The 23226-nt window shown below is 39.5% G+C and overlaps 1 protein-coding gene across 1 annotated transcript in view; it reads left to right on the top strand.

Annotated features, from left to right (window-relative positions):
• CUBN (cubilin (intrinsic factor-cobalamin receptor)) overlaps positions 1-23226 on the top strand; it is a 260495-nt gene that overhangs the window by 141461 nt on the left and 95808 nt on the right. The window contains exons 32-38 of the mRNA XM_010859974.1: positions 1202-1361; positions 3256-3369; positions 5076-5186; positions 6846-6974; positions 7957-8089; positions 20439-20644; positions 21547-21731. Of these exons, the coding sequence (XP_010858276.1) occupies positions 1202-1361; positions 3256-3369; positions 5076-5186; positions 6846-6974; positions 7957-8089; positions 20439-20644; positions 21547-21731 (1038 nt within the window). The remainder of the gene's footprint in view (positions 1-1201; positions 1362-3255; positions 3370-5075; positions 5187-6845; positions 6975-7956; positions 8090-20438; positions 20645-21546; positions 21732-23226) is intronic.

Below are 23226 nucleotides of genomic sequence, written 5' to 3'. Positions count from 1 at the left end.
CCCCAAAAAAAAAGAACTTATTTCCCCTGGCTTAAAGATTCATGGGCTTCTCTGGTGGTTCAGTCGGTAAAGAATCTGCCTGCAGTGCAGGAGACCTGGGTCTGATTCCTGGGTTGGAAAGATCCCCTGGAGAAGGGAACAGCTACCCACTTCAGTATTCTGGCCTGGAGAATTCCATGGACAGAGGAGCCTGGTGAGCTATAGTCCATGACACAAAGAGTGCCAAGGCAATGAGAAAATTCAGTTTCACATACTGATTCAGCAATCTGGAGCAGGGGTAGCGGGTTGGGGTGGGGAGTCTGCAATGTAAACTCCATTGCACTGGCTCATATGGAAGGTCAGCCAAGTCCCAGCACAGAACTGAACAGACACAGAACCCTATATATTTTAAAATAATGAGTTAATTTTCTATTAATAAGTCAGGCTCATAGAATTCTACCATTTCTCTTCTTGACCATAACCCTATGAAGAGCAAAAAGTTCCAGCAAATGCTGAGTTTCTGAAAATGAGTGATTCCTCATCATTATTTCTCATGTATTTGCTCCAGTGTTCATTCTTGCATCAGCACATGTTGTGAGAATTGTACATGATGTGACTGTCCTGGAGTCACAAGAGGATGAGAGCAGGGAAAGGCATGGTGTTTATAGACATCCAGGGATCTCATGGTGAGTTTCGCTGACATGAAAACTCCCACTGAAATCTTTGAAGAGGTCCTAGAAACGACCAAAGACTCAGACATTCTGATGGACCTGAGTGGACATAGAATAAAGCACTGGGTTCCAGCAAATGTGTTTTCTTTCTTTTTAAGAAAAAGCAATTATTATTATTTGGCTGTGCTGGATCTTCATTGTCGTGCATGGGCTTTCTCTAGTTGCTGCGAACAGAGGCTCTTCCTTTCAGTGTGATGGATTCTCACTGTGGTGGCTTCTCTTGTTGCAGAGCACTGGCTCTAGTGCAAATGGGCTTAGGAGTTGTAGCACTTGGGCTTAGTTGCTCTGTGGCGTGTGGAATCTTCCTGAACAGTGATCGAACCCATGTTACCTGCGTTGGCAGGCAGATTCCTAACCAGGACCACCAGGGAAGTCCAGATGTGCTTTCCACTAGGTCGCTGATGTGCATATAGATACTCCACAGAACAGGGCCTTGTGGATGCCGATCTGAAGTCCTGAGCCACCATGTACCCAGTTGCCTTTCTTTGTAGGCATTTGACGGTGTAAGCTCCGCAACCGCCCGCCTTGCCGGTGTGTGTGGAAGACAGCAACTGAGGAACCCCATCATATCTTCCGGAAACAGCCTCTTCTTGCGATTTCAGTCTGGCCCTTCCAGACAGAGCCGGGGATTCCGCGCTTACTTCAGACAAGGCAAGTTCCGTGTGGTCTCCCCAAGGCGCAGACCATCTGTCCTTACCTCTCCCTCTTGGTGCTGCAATAAAATGAGACTAGTCCTTGGAAATTGTTCCCAGCTTTCTATTTAATGTGCGACACTTTAAGAAGAAAAAAGGAACCATGGTTTGCAATGATTCTGTCGGGACTTTTAACTCTGTCTTAGTCCTCCGGATCTCTGTATTCCTCAAACAGGTTGTCAGAATCATACTGAAAAGTGTCTTTAATATTAGAGACACTTGTAAAGAAGTGTTTATCTGAATTCATCATTCATAGATAAATGACCTAGCATTTATCTAAGATTTTATGCTAAGATATACACTGCTATAAATTGCAAAACTTGTAACATAGAGTCAGATTCTAAGCCTTGAGATAGTGGTAGCCCTTCACCCGAAGAATCAATGTTGTTTTCTGTTGCCTTTTTCTTTTCTTTCTTTTTAGATTTTATGTGGACCTTTAAAAAAAAATCTTTTGAATTTTTTATACTATTGTTTCTGTTTTTATTTATTTATTATTTATTTTTGGCTAAGAGGCATGTGGGATCTTAGCTCCCCAACCAGGGGTCAAACCCACACCCACTGCCTTGGAAGGCAAAGTCTTAACTGCTGTCTGGCCTGGAAGTGTGTTCACCCCCCCATGCCCCGCTACATTGTCTTTTTCTTAAATCACCACTTTCTACTAGAGACCTTTCCATCCATTGCCTTTTGTCTTGTATTTTTAGAGGTTAACCCTTTACCCACCATCAGAGATGGAACCTAGAGCTGGAAGGGCTCTTGTCTGCTGAATATGCCTGTGATTTTTTTTTTTCAGAGGATTCCTGTCCTTTCAAATAAGTGTGGTCTCTTTAGTCATTTCATCTGTTTCAGTGGACTCGCTTGCTCATTTTCTGTAGTAAAGCGCCCTGGCCAGTGAGAGTTTTTGGATGGAGTTCCCCTGAGGTTGCAATGTAGACTGTGGAGCATGATTGATGGCAGAATTCTTTCAAAGAACAGTTTCTTAACACTTTTTCTTCTAACTAATCACTTATATTTCACTTCAGAGCAAAAAAAGTCCCCAGCAGGTCTTCTCTGGGCTACTACATCAGCGTCCTTGGTCTCACGTATTCCTCCGAAGTCAGTGTGCAGTAGCGAGTTCTGACCCTGACCTTCAGTGTACCATCGTCTGTCCTGGCTCTGCACTAAACAGGCAGTGGAGCCCCAGCTTCTCTGGATGTTCCCCATGGGGACGGAACCTGCCTGTCTTTTCTCAGCATTGCCCTGACTGTCCTCACGTGCCCCACACTTCAACCAAGTCTGTGTGATATCCCCCATACCCTCCTCTCTATCTTGTTCAGACTGCCCTCTCCCCAGACCACTCTTCCTCACCCCGACTCCTCCTTCAGCACCATCCCCTTTGTGAAACACCTTGTACACTCCCCAGCTCTCAGCAGGCACCCCCGTCTTCTGTTCCCACAGGGATCTGCACATCCCTGAAAACACACAACTGCCCATATGAAGTCTCCATCAATTGAGTATTTACGTTCCTAAAAATGAAGTCAGTTGTTAAGAGATTATCCCTGTGCCTATAATTTACGAGTGGGTAAAGTAAGTAAATCAATGCCAGAGTTCTATCAAAAGATTCAGGCAACTCATAACCATTTAATCTGTTCTTTGCCACTCCCCACTTCCTATAATTGAAGAATACTGTTGTAAATGTAGAGTACATCGCCACTTTCTCATGATTCATGTGCAGCTTCCTTGGCAGAGAATTTCCTTGATAAGCCCTTTAGAAATAAGGAAACATCATTCACGTTTTCATTCTTCAAATAATTGTTCTGAAGAATCAGTAGAAATCAAAAGTGTATGACAAAAGTGTGTATCTGTGTGTCCCTCAGCCTGTGGCGGCCACTTCCTCACTGACTCCGTTGACACTATATCCTCTCCACTGTTCCCGAACAACTATCCAAGCAATCAGAACTGCAGCTGGATAATTCAAGCTCAACCTCCCTGTAAGTAACAAAAATAAAAAAGAATCCAGGATGCATGTGTCTGTGGGAAAGTCCAGCAATGAGTCATGTTCTTATCTCTTCCCTGGTAACAATTGATGGCCTTCCTCTCCTCCTTTGGGAAGCCCTAATTCCTCATGTGCACGAGAACAAGGGTTTCCTAATCTGGTAGGAAGTAATTTTTGCTCTTTATTCTTAATTAATTTTCTTTTTATAAGTTTCAGGGCCTAGCAAAGGAAATAACAAAGCGAAAACCTATAACCTAGTAGAAATGACAGGCATTTGAAATTGGGGGTTAACAAAAATACTGGATGAATAAATAGTTTTTGACTGTTTGTCTTGACTGTGGTAGGTGCTCAAGAAGATGCTAAATGAATAAATGAACAGTAAGAACCATAGACTAGAAAGTTAATAACTTATACTTTGGGGATGCAATGCTATGAGCATATTGGTCTTCAGTTAAGGTGGAAGTTAATGATAAAGCCTGGTCTCTCTTGGTTATAAAATGTATTTTTAAAAGTCCCAGCATCGGCCTTGAAGAAGCATTTAATAAGTACTTACACTGTATTCTTTTTAGAATCCTAGAATCTTTCTGATCTGGTAACAATCTAGTGGTAAGGATTACTGTCCACATTTTACAGAGAAAATGAGGAGACCACTAAGAACTCGAGCAAAAACGACTGCGAGGAGGGTGACCCTGGGGCCATTATGAATCTTGTTTCAAAGGAACCCTTCCCTTCTTGAGGTTTTCAGGGGAAATTAATGACTTCAGACATAATGTGGGAAAAGCATTAAGTTCTTGACTCCACTCTCTAATTAATGACCTGTGTGATAATAGGAAAGTCACTTAGGCTTACAAAGCCCCATTAGCTAATCTAACAAATGAAGGGTTTGGCTTAAATATTCTCTAACATTTTTCCTAGGGATGTTAAACATTAACAAAAGGGTATCTTTATTGCTCTGCATATGATTTGGGGGTCAGTGATGTAACCCTTAGCCAAAGAAAGTAGCCAGCCAGCCAGGAACCAATCCTTGGATAAAGAAGCTCCCGGCCTTGAGTCCTGAAGCCTTGCACCTAAGGATAGTTTCTAAACAGTTGTAAAGCTCTTAGATGAAAGAGCTCACTGGTGTAAAGACAGCAAAAGGAAAAGATCCTATTCTAAAGATTCAAGACCCTGGAAGAAAACAAAAGGAAAATGGACCCAGACTCAGAGTATTTTGCAAGTAATTGAAAGCTTTCTTTAAAAATGACTGAACCTCCATGTCCCTGCTTCTGGACTTAAAAGTAACACAGAAAATGCTAGGATATTTGTGCCAGGGAGGAAAATGTGTCTTATTTACAAGCACAGGTCAAGAATCAGAATTTAAGGAAGCTATTAATAAAAGTATTTCTCAGAGAAAGACAGCAACAGCTGATACTTTCTCCATCATCCATGAAGTAAACCCACCCCAGGGTTCTCTTACCAGCACCAGCATTTCAGAGTCTACAGACATTTTTAAAAGCTTTTCAGTTACTCTTCAGACAAAAACCTTTTTGCACAGTGGTGGCTACTTCTCCTCTTTGCCCCTGTCGTCTGGTGCACATCTGACAGATTCATCAGTTCTTTGCCAGAGCATCAGCAGGTGAAAGGATCAGGGCTAAAATCTTGTTCCCTGTATGTTTTGTTTGCCAGAACTTTATTAAACAGTCTTCCTCTCTTCCCTTACAGTCAATCATATCACCCTATCCTTCAGCCACTTTGGCCTTGAAAGCAGCACACCATGTACCCGAGATTTTGTAGAGGTTTTGGACGGCAGCCATGACGACGCACCCCTCCGAGGTATGCCGTGTCGCTCACTCACTTCTGTGGCCTGGGCTTTCTACGGTTTCTGTACTTACATGTGTATATGCTGTCATCAGAGGTTAGAATGTTTCCAATAACTATGAAGACTGTCGTAAGCCAAGGAAAGATACCGAGAGGCTGAGGAAGCAGGAGTCAACGTAGGGCTTGAGAAACTCAGCTCATTCATCTTCAAGGACATGAATGGTTTATGTATTTTTTATTAATTGAAAAGTTGCAACTGCTTTAAACAGTAGTAAAATGCAATCCATTTTAACATTAGATAGCATTCTGTGGGAAATTTCTTGTTACTGTTTGACCACAGTTCTCGTGTTCAAATTGAGGATGTTTCTTCTGGTTTTGTCCTCATTGGAAGGAAAGTAATGGATGGATGGATGGATAGATAGATAGATAGATAGCTGTAATGGATAGGTAAATACATATATATATATATATATGTACATTGGATGGATGGATGGATGGTTGGATGAACAGAATAGATAGACAGACAGGCAGGCAGGCAGATATTATGGAGTTCTGTTTGTAAGACATCCCAGTAAAATTAAAGAATGTTGCTTATAGTTTCTGTAATGTTCTCAAACAAAATAATCTCAGGTTATTTTGGGAAGATCCCCTGGAGAAGGCAATGGCTACCCACTCTAGTATTCTGGCCTGGAGAATTCCGTGGACAAAGGAGCATATATGTATCTATATACATATAATTCCATGGACAGAGAAGCCTGGTGGTCTACAGTCTGTGGGTTAGCAAAGAAACGGACATGACTGAGCGACTTTCACTCACTCACTCATTTAAATGTTCTCTATGACTCACTCCTATTTGAGCTTTGTCACTCAAGCTCCTTATCCTGCAGTAGAAGACAGGTTCCATCAGAGAAGGGACTTTGTTTTGCTCATGGCTATATTCTCAGTACACAGAACAGTGCCTGAGATGATAGTAGGCAATTGACAAATGCTCTCTGTGGACTTCTGATTGTATTCTTTGTGACTTTTGTCTGTAAGCATTTGACCATTGTCAAGGATATATTATTTAACAGACACTTTTATAACCTTGCACTGAGCACTATTCTGAATTTTATAATAGTAAACTTTATAAATAGTACTATTTTTATAAAGTTCTATTCATTAAAAAACTTTAGAACTTTATAAATAGTAACTCAATTCTTATACCCTTATAACATAGAATTTCATTATTATCCATGTACCTGTTTCTCAAGTGGAGAAACTGAGGCACAGAGAGCTTGAGTAACTTGACTCGTGTCACGTAGCTGGTAAGTGGCTGAGCTTGGAGGTGAATGCAGGTGTTCTGGCCCCAACATCTGCAGTTTCTCAGCTATTGGGTGTTGCCGTTGAGTATTAGCCCCCTTCTTTGTGCAGGTGCCTGCTGCCCTGGAGAGTTTAACATTAGTTACATTTGGAAGTTATCTGTGTTTCTCTTACCTTCCCCTCACAGTCTTTATCATGTTTATAAATGTGTCCACAGTTTATTTTGAATCATCAGGCATCATCCCAAACACTGACCCTGACCTAAATGGTTCTCTAGTAGTGGTTTCTTCTGTTTGGTTTGGTCTCTTGTGATTTTAGTGAATACATGTTGGCATATCATCATTCATTCTCCTTGTCAATGTCATCATTATTTAGGCCGATACTGTGGCCCCTCCTTGCCCCATCCTATCACTTCCTTCAGCAATGCTCTGATGCTGAAGTTCGTCTCAGATTCTACAGTGAATTTTGGTGGTTTCCACGCCACATATGCTGCATCCACATCAGGTAAGAAATGTCAGCAAGTGGTGCTATTAGGTTAAGAGGAATGTGTAGAAAATCCTTGATTTATTATTTGGGATTCCTTTACATTTTGTGTTCTGAGCTAGTTTTGTAGATCTCCTCTGTGACTCATTTTACTGTCTTTCAAATTTGGTTAACATGCTTATAAATTCTAACAGCTGTGAACTCTGTACCACATCTTCCTTATCCATTAACAGACATTTGTTCCCATACCTTGACTATTGTGACTAATGCTGCTCAGGGTGAGCACTGGAAGTGGGGAGAATTGGTTGGAATGATCTTGGGTGACTTGCTTGTCAGCATATCCTTGTTCTCCTTCTTGATATATTTGTTGAGGGAGCCCCTGATGGACAGGGTCCAGTGGTGTCTCTAACCGGTGGACAGCTGCCATTCTTCAGTCTCCCTGGCCTGACAGCTGTGCTCAGGCAGGGCTGGGTGTCTTCAGGGATGCAGGATGGACCATGGCACATGGGGAGAAGGGGAAAGAGGAGCACCCAGTAAGAGGCTGTAAGCTAGGATAGTTCTGCTTGTCAGCTTCCTCATTATTAGCTGTTAAAAGCCTTAGAATGCTGGGAGATCTGTGCAGGTTTCAGTGCTCTCCTGAGAAGGAAATGTTGAAATATTGCTTTCTTTTCTAGGCCAGGGGTGAAAATCATCCTGGTCAGAAATACTGAGGATTAAAATGAGTCTTTTATTACATAGAGCTATAGTTCACAGGAAGAAAAGGCTTTTAGAAAAGAAACTACAGGGATTCCTTCTAATCCACCATACCCAGTGGCTTTTAGTTTTCAAGTTACAGAATCTTTTCCTTATTATTATATATGCTGTGGATTTTTTTTTTATTATGAAATGAAAAGAGTACATCCTCTGATGCTCCTAACAGCTCTTCTGGTGTTCTTTCTCTATCTTATGGTGTCTTGTATTTGACATTTACTCCGCCACTCACTTTGTTTCTCTTTTCTTCTAGCTTGTGGTGGAATATTCCACATGGCTGAGGGCATCTTCAACAGCCCTGGCTACCCAGAAGTTTATCCTGCTAATGTGGAATGTGTCTGGAACGTCGTCAGTTCCCCTGGCAACCAGCTCCAGCTGTCTTTTATGTAAATCCTTTTTTTTTCATAGTGTATTGTTTCGGTGAGAATGAATCTGCAGGAAGGAAGCACTGTTACTAATAGGATGGACAACTAATAGCATATATGTCCAAACAACTGTTAAGAGAATATGGTGGGAACTTCAAGGAAGTCTGTTTGCATATTTCCTCTGTTTTAGTCATAGTTTAGGTTATAAATAGCATTAAACTTCTCTTATGAATGGTTTTAGAGTCCTGCCTAACATTAACAAGAGTGCATGCCTGAGCTCTTAGCATGTTTTAATTTTTGGAATTCTCATCTTCAGATAACATTAATTTTGTCTTTTTTAAAAAAACTTAGAAACATTTAGACTCTTCCAGAGAATCACTATCATTCTTTCTTCCAGCAGAAATCCCCGTCTCAATTAAGCCTTCTTTACTCATATACCTTATCTCTATCCCCAATCTACTTTTTCTTCTTACTCTTAGCAAGAAAAGGATTTTGAAAGTATTTGGAACTATTGGCCTGACAAAAATACCTATTTTTGTCGGACATTGTTTTCCAACAAAGATGGGTTTATTTGCAATCATCAGAGAACTGCAGTTTGAGGCCTGCAACCATAGTGAGCCACGTGCAAGTCCCTGTATAGAAAGAGAAGGAGAACACTTCTATAGAGAAGCAAAGGAAGTTGAGAGGGCTACAGTAAACATTCTTCTCATTGGTTGAGCCCTTCAGGAAGAAAGAGAGGTCTTTCTTCTTCCTGCTGGACACTTCTGTTTTTGCAGGGCATGAGACTGCCCCCTTTTGGTATGTGACTGTATTTAATTGAGATTCTATTTATTAACTTTTTACATTTCCCCCTTTTGATCATAATATTTTTCTGAAAGCATTGCTGATCTAGAATCAGGGTTTCTAGTTTCAGCAGTTTTCTGTGTGTCCATGTCAAGAAGGACCTTTCCTGGTATAGTATCTCCTGTCAGAGGGAAAGTGCACACACTGGAAATCTATCAAGGTCACATTTGTATAACTAGGAGGAGTGGGAGGGAGAATGCTCAGGTACTTTTAATCTGAAGTGCACTTGATATCAAGATCATAGACACTGGAGATTGTCTGAAGCCGTAGGTCATCATCAGAGGTTTGGCAACAAATGTCTAACAAGGCCTAGTCTGGATATCTTGGGAAACTGTCTAATCAGATGTCACCTGCTTCAATTCCAGAACATCTTTGCTTCAGGTCACCAGCTGATATGCAGGTCCAATCAGGGTTCAGTGATTTCTTTAGGTGAACCATATGAATCCAAGAGTCTACTCCTGAGAGCTTGGTTTCACAGGGTTGATTAGAGGTACCCAATAGGGGCCTTTCCAGTGAGGATGAAGTGAGTTCTTCTGGAGGAGTCTTTTCCAATTGACAGGTTTCAAGATGTAATGCTTAACGTCTTCATTTCTCAAAGGTATACTATGAAAAGATTATGCTATTAAAACATGGTTACTTTTAATACCAGCAATTAATCCCTTGCAGTATTGGAATATCTCGCTTTTTATCAGTTGTGGGTCAAAATAAGTGAGAGCCAAGTGCATTGGAAATTCTGGGGCTATCTCAAAAGATAAGAGTATAAGTTTCAAAAGGGGAGGATCCAAGATTTAGAAGGACTGATAGCAATGTTTTTGACCAAGATGTTTGGAGGGCTTCTGTAAATTTGGCCAAGTCTTAATGATGCTGTTGGGTCTTCAATCAAATCGGAGGATTGAAGGTGGTAAGCACAGTGGAAGTGCTGTAAAACTAGTCAAACAGCAGACTTGTCAGAGTACCTGGCCAGTAGAATGGATTGCCTCAATCACTGTGAAAAGTCTGAGTGGAGTTCCCCAGGTAGGGATCCTCTTTTCCAAAAGGACTTTTGCCACAGAAGAGAGAACAGCCTGTCTGCAAAGGAAGGCCTCAGTCCACTGTGGAAACATATAGACCATGACTAAAACATATTTATATCCATTAGAGGAAGAAATTGTATAAAATCCATTTGCCAGAGCTTGAATGGTCCATTAGGCAATTTAAAATGTCTGGGAGCAGCACAGACAGGCTTCCCTCAGTTCTACTTTGGACACGTGGGACAAGTGAGGTAGGCACTTTTCTCGGCCTTGTTAATGTTTCCTCTGTAATATTGATTCATGAAGGCAATCATCTTGTCAGTAGAACAATGGTTTAATGCATGCATATTGGTGGGGAGTGGGAGTTTTAGAGTGTCTGGTAGCAATAAGTTCTTATTTGATGTGAACCAGAGCTTTGTCTTTTTATCAAACCAACAATAATTGAATTTCCAATCTTGTTTTCCCTTTTCTGAGAGCAATTTCTGGGCTTTTCTAGCCAGTTTTTCTAAATTTCCCTTTGGACCATGACAGAAGTTTGGTTGCTATTGGTTCCTTTAAGGGCAGCATTCCTTATAAAACTATTGTCAAGGTAATTTTCCTTAGCTTACAAAGAGTCAGGTTCACAATGTCCCAGAACCTTAATAATAGCTAAAGTGGCAAGGGAAAGTATCACATCCAGTAATTCCTAAACTTGAGGGGAGGCATTTAAAACTTTTTTGCCCTTGGAAGTAAGGAGGGCATATTGCTTAGTAAGGAAGACACATTGCTCCCATGGTATTCCAAAATTAATAGCTACTCCAAAAACTACTATCAATATGAGCTACTATCAATATAAATACTAGCAGTTTTATCCTTGGTTAAAGTATAAGCCCATGTTGCTGCTGCTGCTGCTGCTAAGTCGCTTCAGTCATGTCCGACTTTGTGCGACCCCATAGACGGCAGCCTACCAGGCCCTGCCATCCCTGGGATTCTCCAGGCAAGAACACTGGATTGGGTTGCCATTTCCTCCTCCAATGCATGAAAGTGAAAAGTGAAAGTGAAGTCGCTCAGTCGTGTCCGACTCTTCACGACCCCATGGACTGCAGCCTACCAGGCTCCTCCGTGCATGGGATTTTCCTGTGTGTCAGTGTTCCATTCTCTTGCTTTTCATATAAAAAGGGAAAAGAGAATCCAGTCATTGGGATGCCCAAGGACAGATGAGTTCCTCAAATTGCCTTTAAGGCCTTGAAGGTTATGTTATCTCGTTTCCTCTTAAAATTGGGTTGAGGGTGTTATTGTTGAGTAAAACATACAGAGATTTAGCCATAAGAGAGAAATTTGGAATCCAGTTTCAGCAATAATCAACTAGCTAGAGAAAACTTCATAGTTATGCTTGGTTTCGGGTTTGGGGAATGTAGGACACCACAAAGTCTGTCTGGACCCAGGTACAACCCTTGTCCTAATAGCAGATACCCTAAATATCAAAGCTGGATTTGGGCAGACTGCAGTTTTCCTTTGGTGATCTTAGGTCCCTTTAAGGCTGAAAGCTTTAGCAAGTGGATGCAGTTTTCCTGTGAGGCTTGAGATGCAGCATGAAGAAGCAAATCATCCACGTGTTGCAGCTAAGTAGTTGAACCTCTAGAGAACTTTGTATGACCCAGACCAGCCTTCACGATTCCTGAGAAACAAGGGCTCTGAGTAACACCCTGAGGTGTTACTGTCCAGGTGAATTGTTCTTCTTACCAAGTAAAGGCAAAAAGGTATTGACTAGCTTCATCAACCAGAATGCTAGAGAATGCACTACATGGATCAATTGCAGTAAAGAATTTGCTTCCAGGTGGACTGATGTCAGTATCCTGTGAGAGCTGGGGACCACACGGTGGAACAGGATAACAGTGTTGTTGATTGTCTGGAGGTCCTAGATAAATCTGACCTTTAGCTTTTGTCACTGGTGAACTGGGAATGCTTCAAAGGATAGTACAAGGGATAATGAGACCTTGAGCTTTGTAGTTTCCTAGGAGGGCTTTTGTGTCTTGAAGAATCTTTATATTTAAAGACTTTTTATTAATTCAGGGAAGAGGTTTTGAGGGGTCTACCTGAATCTTCATAGGAGGTGTGTTGTGAATTGTGCCAACATCAGTTAGAGATTTTGCCCATAAGGAAGGTGGTAGCTGATTCAATAGAGACAAATAGTAAGTATTTCCAGAATCAGCTCTAGAACCATCAGAGATGGAAGATAGAAGATGTCAAAGGGTCATCTAATTTCCCTTGTTGGTTACTTTGATGACTCCTGTCAGAATCTTGAATTATTTCCCCCTTCTTGGACAAAAATATTCCAGCATGGCACTTCTCTAAGATGTCTTTACCTGACAAATGGGTAGTGCTAGAAGAACTAAGGGAAAAGCACATGTATCTCTCAAAGGACTTAAACAAAAGGGAATTGGTTCAGAGACAGGAACCTCCTGAGACTCGTTAGATCCCCACTAGTGAACTGTTTCTGTTCTCTGAGGCAGGGGCTTTTTTTTTTAATAGTAATGGAATTGAGCACCGAGAGTGTGGCTCTGGGGTCAGTTAGGATTGGAAGAAATCCATTCCTAAAGAAATGTTTCTCCACACGAGTTAAGAGGGAAGATTAGGAAGAATTCCTGTAGTTCCTCAGAGGCCAGTTAGAAGTGCTTCAGGCTGAAGATGTCTGAAGCACTTAGATTTGGAACAATCTCTTTTCCAGTGTCCTGGCTCTGCAGTAATAGCGGATACTAATAGGATATGGTTTCACTTAGGAGCCTTCTTTTGCTGGGGTTGAAGATTAAGAATTTTGGCAGTCTTTCTCTGAGGTGACTCATTTGGAGTTGGAGAGAGCTGGTTTGCCACATTAGCTAAATCTGGGATAGACAGTTTCCCATTCCATCCTGATCCTTGTTACTAGAAGGGAAAAGTCCCAGTTCAGCCCATTAATAAACATAGTGTTAAAAGCTACCTGGGTGAAATCAACATCTAAAAGAACATCAGAATTTTCCTTAAAAATGATATGAAGTTGATTGTAATAATCATGAACAGTTTCATCAGATTTTTGTGTGTGAGCCTGGATTTTGTTCCAATCAGCAGGATTTGGAGAAACCCCAGGAACAATGTGATGAAGCCTCCTGGGGATTGCCTGAGCCTGATCATATAATGATAGCAGCTGGCCTCCCAGCTGTAATTCTAGAAACCTTGCAGGATTTCCCGCAGTTAGTAGTTTTCATCCAGTGCTGATCCTAGCCTTCACTGCCCAGCATAAGGACTAGCTGATGTAAGGTTGATAAGTTTAAATAATTATATTAAAATTTTCCAGCAGTCTGTGAGTATCCTGTTACTTTGGGAAAACTTTTGACTATAGCTCTCAATTCAGCTTTGGTTCAGGGAATACAAAAAACTAACAGTTCAGCCTCTGGATTCTTAGAAGGCTTAATTTTAAACAGACATTCCTACACGTTCAGAGGAAAAGCGAATGAGAATAGTTTCAACAGGGAAGCTTGGTAAGAGAATTGGTATGAGGGTAATTGGCAGTACAGAGAAGGAGGAGACGGTATAGCTAGGAAGGAGGAAGATGGCCTTGGAAATGGGATCTAACCCATGAAGAGCCAAAAGAGAGAGACCAGATGGTGTTAGGGGCAGAGCCTGAGACAGAGAAGCTGAAGAAGAGGAGCCTGAGGCACTGGGAGCCGTTTTATCTCTCATTACTCATGTTTTCCTTAAAATCTTATTCTGTAAAGAAGCCATTCTAGACTCCTGATAATGTTGGGAAGCTTCCAAATACCAATCAGAGTAAGCATTCCACTCATTTCTGGAAATTTTGAGCTATTGTAGTCCTCTTTGTTTCTAAAAGAATTCAACTTTGGGAATTTCAAAAGTTCATCATAATGATCATTGAGATCCTAAATTGTCTTTGGTCAGGTTGGCCCATTTAGTCAGAAATGTGCATAAGGAAAGACTTCAGTTCTTAAACATCAAATTTCCCAGAGTCTCTGTTTGGAAGGTACTCTCACAATTCTTAGTTACCTGGGCTCTGATGTCTCAGAGGTTTTTCTCTAGAGTAAAAGAACAATTTTCAAACATTTTGCAGCATAAGCAGCTCAGTTCAAATAGCTCACAAGCCTAAAATACCAGCCAATTCTAAGGAAATAGCTTGGTCCTAGAGGAGCTTGGCCAAAGGCTTTTTTAGCCACTTTCCAGAGACTAGCCCTTTGCAAAGGAATAGGCTGAAGGCTGGACAAAAACAGGCACAGTTTCAGTGAACCGTCCCCTGTTCCCAAAGGAATGGTTCAAAGGCTAGTCTGTTTCAATTGAAACAGTCTGATCTCAAATCAGACAGAAGTGCCAAGTGAATACTTGTGTACAGAGCAAAGCATTGACCAGAAAGATGAAGCTTTAAAATAGATTCTGAATAAAACCTAGAGAGCTTCAAAAGCAAAGAGAATGTGAGCTCAGATCCAGGAGAAGGATCTTCAGACTCCAGATTTGGTGGGAAAAGCAGTGAATGACAATGGGCTGAATTGTGGGTGCCACACCTGTTTGCTTACCGAACCACCAAAGTGTGGGTCTGAAATAAACAGAATGCTACATATTCCTCCAGCAAAGACGGGCTTATCCAGGATCAGCAGAGAACTGCAATTCAGGATGCACAACGGTAGCGATCTACTGCAAGTCCCTGAACAGCAGGAGGATGATACTTTTTTTAGAGAGAAAAGGAAGCCAGGAGGGCAGTAAACAGAATCCATGGCTTTTATTGGCTGAGTCCATGCTAGGAGAGAGAGGAGTCTTCTTTCTTCTTCCTGTTGGGCTCAGCTACCATCATGGGGTGTGAGAGTTCCTTCTGGTTTCTCCATTCTTTATAATTAAAGTTTCTTTTTATTAATTTTGACAGAAATTAATGAAAAATCACTCTTATGTTCCTCATTGAACTGTAAGCCCTTTTAAATATGGACTATGGACATACAGTCAACAGTAGGATCCTGCCACATTCTGGGCAGTCTTAGGTTAAATTAAATAGCAATAATGTATTTTCTAGAAGTAGATAGTGCAAAGGACATGGTACGTGAAATGGGGCTTTTTAATCCATCAGTAGAGAAATACTTGTGACACTGGTAGTGCCACACTGGTAATGGGTACTTAATAAATATTGGATAATAAGACATTGGTTTTTAAAACTAAAAGGTTTTTGTTTTACTGTATCACAGATTATTGGGCTTTGGTTGATGTTACTAATTCTGTTTTGAAAAGAATATAATACCTGACTTACTGTGGAGAGAAGAGGATGGTTTTGAGGACACTGCTCTGTTTATTCCAAAAACCTTGCTCCTCTTCTAGGCATGCCATTCTGTGCATCAAGAATGGATTTTTTTTAAATGAAAGATAAGTCCTATTTCTGGACCATGTTCAAATATCTCAAGTTACTTTCTTTTAGCCTACCAGTCAATGCCTCTTTAGGATCCAACTGGCATTGTGTCAAAACAAAGACACCCTCTGAGCACCTGAAAGGCAATGCAAGTTTAAGTTGTCACATTGGAAAGAGGTTTTGTTTGCTTTTATCTTTACAAAAAGCACAAAGTTTTGTATGGGAAGAAATATAAGTACATATATATATACATATGTATTACATATATATACACATACAGCCATATATACATACATATGTATTTTTTATTCAACATTTATTAAGCCCCTACTTTATACAGGTAAGCTTTTGTTACACATATGTTAGATGCTTCATATATAAAGCACAATTTACTCTCTTAATAGATGCTTTATAGCCAATGATGAATAAAATGTGAACATCGTTCTTATGGTAAGTCCAAAGTCCTTCACATAGATTACCAGGCTTCATAATTGCTAAATTAAAGGGCTTTGTTGTTGTTGTTGTTGTTGTTTTCCTCTTTGTCCTTACCACATTCACATTCTTAAACAGTCTGATGTTCAGCAGTTACCAGGTACTGGGCCCGGTACTGGGAATGTTCAAGACAGACAAGATCCCATTTTTTGTTAAGTTACTAAGAAGTTAATGTCAAGAAGCTATTTGTTTAAAACCTAGAGAGATTCATTTCATCTTTGGGGATAATCTTATCCATACAGGGCCATAGTTATGATTAGATATGTTAAATTTTAAATGTACAGCACAGGGCTGATGCATGCCTGATGTTCAATGAATGTTAATTCTCTCACCCTGCCATTTCTAAAGTCTCTTGTTTGGCAATTCAAAATTAAAATTAAATGGACAACACTGAGCTCTCCTAGAGGACAGAATATAAACACAAAAAGCAAGTTTCATCCATTGTATTCTTTAATAGACACTAAATCCTGATTATTGTATAAACAAATCTAATGCTTCATCTTTTTCTCTTCTCATCCATGAGAAGTGAATTTTGATTATTTTGTCTTCCTTGCTTCAGATTTATTTTTAAAGTATAATTTGTGGAATACAAGATGTTCCTCTTTATGCAGATGATAATGAGAAGGGCTTTATGGCAAGGCCTCCGAGTTATTTCTGCCCTGATCTAAACTATATCCAGATGGGCACTTGGAGGCATTCCCCTGGGGTGGGGGACAAGCATATGGAATATGTCAAGTTCTAAAACATGGGGTTTGAATTGTGGATACTGTGGTGAAATTGAGTAGGGAAAAGAACTGGAGGAATTATGGTTGAATCTGTAACACAAAAGGAGGGGGAAAATAAAACCCCCAAAGAATTTCTTTTATAAAACAGATATTTAAAGGAATTAGCAGAAAGTGTATTTTATGCTGGCAGAGTCCTTTTACAATGTGATTGATCTTGGTTCAAAAATCGAAATGAGATAATGAGAAACAGAGATCGTACTATTTTTGTTCCACATCATATTTTTACTAGCAGATCTGAGCCAAAGTTTTGGAAAGAAGATAGGTTTGCTTATAAATTGAACTGGCCTAAAACAGAAACTTCCAAGAACAATAAAACATTTTTAAAAGTTAAATTTGATTCTATCAGATATCCTACCATTGTTTCTAATGAAAAGCCTTTTGTGACATTTAGCATTGGATTACACCAGTCTGGTACAAAAACAGAAAAACCGAGCACTTAGTGATCTTCTGGACCCTTGAGTCAAACTTTAATGTGCATGTTGATCATCTGGGATCTTATTAAAATTCATATTCTGATTCAGTTGGTTGGTGGGACCTGATGCTTCATTTCAAACAAGCTCTGAGGTGATGCTAATGCTGCTGGGCCACATGCAACATTTTGACTAGAAAAGATTTAGGAGCAATTTTGTGTTAATTGGGTTTCTCTGATGGCTCAGACCATAAAGAATCTTCCGTCAGTGCAGGAGACCCGGGTTCAATCCCTGGGTTGGGAAGATTCTCTTGGAGAAGAGAATGGCTACCCACGCCAGTATTCTTGCCTGGAGAATTACATGAACAGAGGAGCCTAATGGGTTACAGTCCACCAGGTTTTCAAAAACATAACTGAGTGACTAAACACTTTCTGTTTTTGGTAAATCACCTGTAGAGAAAAATAATCACCTTTTGTTTTTTATGAAAATCAGAATGCAATTTTAGCATATTTTACATTGTTGATAATATTATGGGTAATAAAACTGAGCCTGAATTTAAGAGCCAAACTTGACAACCATCCTAAGGATAGATTCAGAACAATTAGTTTCCAAAACTGATTGTTCAGTTCAGTTCAGTTCAATCTCTCAGTCGTGTCGAGTTTGACTCTTTGCGACTTCATGGAGTGCAGCAGGCCAGGCTTCCCTGTCCAATCACCAACTCAACTCTCAGTTGGTGATTGAGATAGATTGTAGATATAAACTGTCTCATGAAGCATTAAACTGTCAAGGAAGACAGTGGAGGTAAGACAAATGTGTGGTTCATTTAGCCTGATGTGGATCTTTCCTGTTTTTTTCTGCTACTCAGTTACGTCACTTGTTTAGTTGCTAAGTTGTGTCTGATTCTTTTGCAACCCCGTGGACTGTAGCCCGCCAGCTTTCTCTGTCCATGGGATCTCCCAAACAAGAACAGTGGAGTAGATCCTCCCAACGTGAGTCTCCTGCATTGACTCGCAAATTCTTTACCACTGAGCCAGCAGGGAAGTCTTTGAAAACAGCCTGAAATATAGACCCAGGTGATCTACATGGTAATAACCCACCTTGATGGGATTATTGAGAGGTACAGACTCACTGTCCTGCTGGCGACCTACCAATGCTGGTATCTGGCTTGGCAAGCTGTTAGTGGAGCGGAGCTGACCAGTTTGCTCCTGTCCTCTGGTTGACAATGAAGCCTCAGAGGTGTGCCTGATACATTTGATCCCCTAGTGGGGCATGAGGTCCCAGTAACTCCAGGCCAGTCAGCTATTCCTGAAGCATCCTAAGCTGTTAGTTGAGAGAGAGCCCCCTAAGGGCGCTGGCTTACCAGTGTCATGGGAAATCCTGCTCATGTTGAGCAGTACCTGAAAGATACATAGCAGGGAAGTAAGTTTTCTCTTCTGGAGACACTTTCCCCCTTCCCAACAGTTTCTTTTCTTTCTTTTTTAAAAAATTAATTTATTTTTATTTGACTGCACTGGGTCTCAGTGTGGCATGCATCGTTTTAGTTTTGGCATGCGAACCCTTAGTTGAGGCATGTGGGATCTAATTCCCTGACCGGGGTCAAACCTGAGTGTCCCACATCAGGAGTGCAGAGTCTTAGCCACTGGACCACCAGGGAAGTTCAACAGTTTCTTTAATCTTGCTAAGCCATTCTTTCTTCTTCTCTTTATCTTGTCCTTCTCAGCAAAAATTAATTACTTCTGAAAAAAGAAGAGCGTGCGCTCACTTCATTTACTTTTTAAAAAATCATTAAATTACCTTTTTATTTAAAAAATAATTTTACATGAATAAAATATTACGGGGCAGCAAAAGTTCCCCATCCATATTCCCATACCTTCTCATCACAGAGATAAACGGTGTTTTCAATTTTATGTTTATCACCTCTATGCAAGTTTATATACTATTATTATATGTATATTTTATGTATATACATATCAGTTCAGTTCAGTTCAGTCACTCAGTTGTGTCCAACTCTTTGTGACCCCATGGACTGCAGGACACCAGGCCTCCCTGTCCATCACCAACTTCCAGAGTTTACTCAAACTCATGTCCATTGAGTCAGTGATGCCATACACCTGTCTCCATACACACAACATAATATTGCTTTCTGTTTTATTCTTTACATAAGTGCAGTAATGCTTACTGATTTTGCTGAAATTGTGCTAAATTTATAGATTGATTTTGGAAGAATCTTTATATAGAGACTTTTCATATTAAATTTGGAATATCTCTCCATTTATTCAGTCTCCTTTTAGATCCTTCACTAAAAGTTTATATTTTTTCTATGAAAGTCTTATAGATATTTTGTTACATTTATTCCTAGGCATCTTATTTTTTATTGCTATTAAAAATGGCATCTGTTTAAAAATTATGGATGTACCCTGACCACCTTACTAAAATAACCTTCCTTAATGACTACACTTTTTCCTCCTAGAATTTATCACTGCCTCATAGTATTTCTATTTCTTTGTTTATTATCTACTTTTAGAATATAAGTTTCCCAAAGGAAGGAACATTATTTTCTTCATTATCTTGTCCCAGTGTCCCAATATAATAGAGAGACAAGTATTTGTTGTGTAAATGTTGACTTAGGTACAGTTCCTAAATTTTTGTTTGCTGGTTTAAGGAAACCGTATTAATTTTTGCCTATTATCTTATCCAGCAGCCATTCTATTTTCTAGAATGTCAAAAATTCTGCATCTTGTGTGCTTCTCTATCTTCAGTGCCTAGAAAAGGCATTTGGTGGATACTTATGAATAAACGAGTGCTCTTAAATGTTGATTGGCAGCACTTGCCTTCCAGTTCTTACAGCCATTTTCCCTTTCCCCGACTTACTGCCCTGAAGAACCCTTCAATATATCATGCAACAAAGTGATGAGAGCAGGCTTTCCTGTGTTATTTCTTATTTAAAAGAAATGTTTAAAAACTTCTACCTCTAAGTATATTTGCTGTAGATATTTGGTGGGTAGTTCTCATCCAGTGAGAAAATTTCCCTCTATTTTTAATTTTCTAGAGTTTTTATGATGAATGGATCTTCAGTTTTATCAAACACTTTTCTGCATTTGTGCAGAAAACATTGATTCTTCCTTTGTGTATTTTTTGATCTAACTTTCTCTTTAAATCTGTGTGTGTGTGTGTGTGTGTGTGTGTGTGTGTATGACAAATTGTTCTAAGATCTTTTCATCTTAAACCATTGTGAGTTTAACCTGATTAAAATATACATATCTTACAGATTGATGGATTCACTTAGCTAATATTCTATGTAAGATTTTTCATCTGCATTGTTAAGTGAGCAAAATGTTTTGAGTTAGCTAAAAGACACTTGATTGAAGTTAAAGAAAAAAATTTGACAAGTGAACAGGTCAACTCAGCAAGTAACTGAGGAGAATCCCCAAATTTAGTTGATCAATTTAACCCCTAATTTTTTTTTTGTCCAATCAGAGCCTTCCAGTTGGAGGAGTCTCAGGACTGCAGCAGAGATTTTGTGGAGGTCCGGGAAGGGAACGCCACGGGGCGCCTGGTGGGACGATACTGTGGAAACGCCCTCCCCCTCAATTATTCATCCGCTGTCGGGCACATCCTGTGGATCAGATTTGTCTCCGACGGCTCAGGCACTGGCATGGGCTTCCAAGCTGCATTTGCCAGCAGTGAGTTGGTTGTTTTAGTGATGGCTTCCAGAAGGTGTCCTACATACTCGGAAGGATAGCAGTGGTTTCAGTAATGCATTAAGAACAATTTATTTATTGTCTCTGTGGAATTACTTTATAATGTATTAGAAAAACTAAATTATATATGAATGGCTCATAAACAGCCAGGGAGAACATTCTCAGTAGCTCTAAGATTCTTTTTAAGCTCTAGTGTCTGCCTAATTTTAAGTTAAACTTTTTTATGAGAGTGTGTTAAAAGAGTTTTTTTAAATTATATTTTTGTTTCAGTTTGGTATTCTTATGTCAAATGTGTTTCATTTGATGCCATAAACTCTATAGTCTGCTAATTAAAAACATTTAGTATTACTTTAGGATACTCCTAAGTGCTCAGATGTTATAACAACAGGATATCTTTCTAATAAGATAAAGTATGAAATATTTTTATTTTCTAACTCAGTTTTTTCATAATGTGCTATTATGGTATTCTACATGTGATTTAAAATGTCAGTTTCTCTTTTATAATTTTAAAACATATGTTTCATTCTTTTGTAAGCAAAATAAAGTAAACCAAAATTATAGAACAGGGCTGGTAATGCCCCTTGCCTTGTCTCCAGGTCCCCTGGGATCTGGGAACCCATTTTACATGGGAAGCTATTGCTTGTTTTCACACTGAGGAGCCTTCCAGGGAGATGGAATTCCATTCACAATATCAACTCTTCTCCAAGGAATTAATAGATAGCAGAGAAACCACAAGGGAAGCAGTATTTCTTTCAGTTTTGAGAAAAGAAATTGCAGTCAATTAAAAGTCCATCCTTTTCAACACCCCTTGCCTTTTGTTTCTTTCATTTGATTAAAAAGCTGTTCCAAGTAGGTCTGATTTACTACCCTGTTTTCCTTCCTAGTATTTGGCAATGATAACATTGTGGGAACTCATGGGAAAATTGCCTCTCCCTTGTGGCCTGGAAATTACCCCCACAACTCCAATTACCAATGGATAGTGAATGTGGAAGAATCTCAGGTTATTCATGCCAGAATCTTGGAGATGGACATGGAGGGCACACTTAACTGCTATTATGACAAATTGAAGGTGAGTTTTTAAGAGCAATTGATGTTTATACATTTTGGTGAATTGCTATTGGCAATGATAGATCCAAGTTATTGTCTATTCAAGCATTTGCAAATCATAGCAGATGGTCTACCCTACACCATGAATAACCCTGTTAGGTTACCCAAACAATGGTAATTCTGGTATTATATTTGTTAGTTTTGATTCTGTAGCTAACTTTTTTCAGCATTATTGGAATTTTTCTGTTGGGCTTATCTAAGCATGTATATTTATCTTAATTAAGTATTTATCCTATTTTATATCCCATTACCCTGTTCATTCTTATGTTAGAATGCTAAAAATTTGAACAATCATTTAAAAATAAGTATAAGTACTTATATTTAAGTATAAAAGTTGTGGTGATCATTGCCATTCAGACATTGGCTACTGCACCAATCCGAAGCACTATCAGATTACTTTTCATCCAGCTTTATTGAGATATATTTGACAAATAAATACTGTGTATATTTAAGATGTACAATTGGGTCGTTTCATATATGTACACACTATAAAATAGTAATCACAATCAAGCTAGTTGACACATACATCACGTCAGTTACCATGTTCTTTATTTTTGATGTGATGAGAACACATATCTGCCCTGTTAGCAAATGTAAAGTGTTACAGTGAACTGTTATTAGCTATAGTCACATCACTCTACTTTACATCTTTAGAATTATTAATCTCACACTACTGAAACTTTGTACCCTTTGACCAGCTCCCTATTTCCCACTCACCCATCTCCTGGCAACCACACTCTATTTCCTGCTTCTATGGATTTGACTTTTTTACTATCAGATTCTTGAAGGCCAAGATGCCATCTTATTCATTTTAGGTCCACAATGCTTCACATAGGATCCAGTACTTGATAGATGCTCAGTTTGTTGGACAGAATTATCAGATAATTTGAAATCTGAACTTACATAACAGCTTCAATTGAGAAATTTGTAATAACACTCATAACAAATTTATTCAAATTATTTACAAGATGGAGGGAAGGATGAAAAGTGTAATTGGATAGCATCCATTCATGGGTGCAGAAAACTAAACGTGCTCAAGACTATGTATTTGGAAATTGTCACAAAATATATCTCTAATTAGGTAATCTAACATTTTGAACCAAATGAAAGAGATTTCTAGAGCTTTGAGTATGCTGAACCCATGCAAGCTATGATTCTTCTGTTGTTGCCAATTCTGCTTCTTTACTTCTTTGGAAAGAAACTCTGTTTCTTTACTTACCTGTGGACAGGTGAGCTCCTTCAGGACACCTGTCCACTTTCTCTCATGAAACTTTTCCTTTTTCTCGTTACTTTTCCCCTTTCTTCCCAATTCCTCCCTTTGAGGCCCCAGAGCACATTCAGTAAGCACTGTTGAGCAACTATCTTGGTTGCTACTTTTCTACCCACACATTTTACTGTAAATCGTATAGTGAGCTACATCACATGGAGCATGTTTATTAATATAATTCCGCAGGAAT

This window comes from Bison bison, unplaced genomic scaffold, assembly GCF_000754665.1.
Source record: "Bison bison bison isolate TAMUID 2011002044 unplaced genomic scaffold, Bison_UMD1.0 scf7180017864461, whole genome shotgun sequence".
Classification (NCBI taxonomy): Eukaryota; Metazoa; Chordata; class Mammalia; order Artiodactyla; family Bovidae; genus Bison; species Bison bison.
The sequence above is the reverse complement of the archived record's forward strand: the minus strand, read 5'-3'. Positions and strand labels throughout refer to the sequence as shown.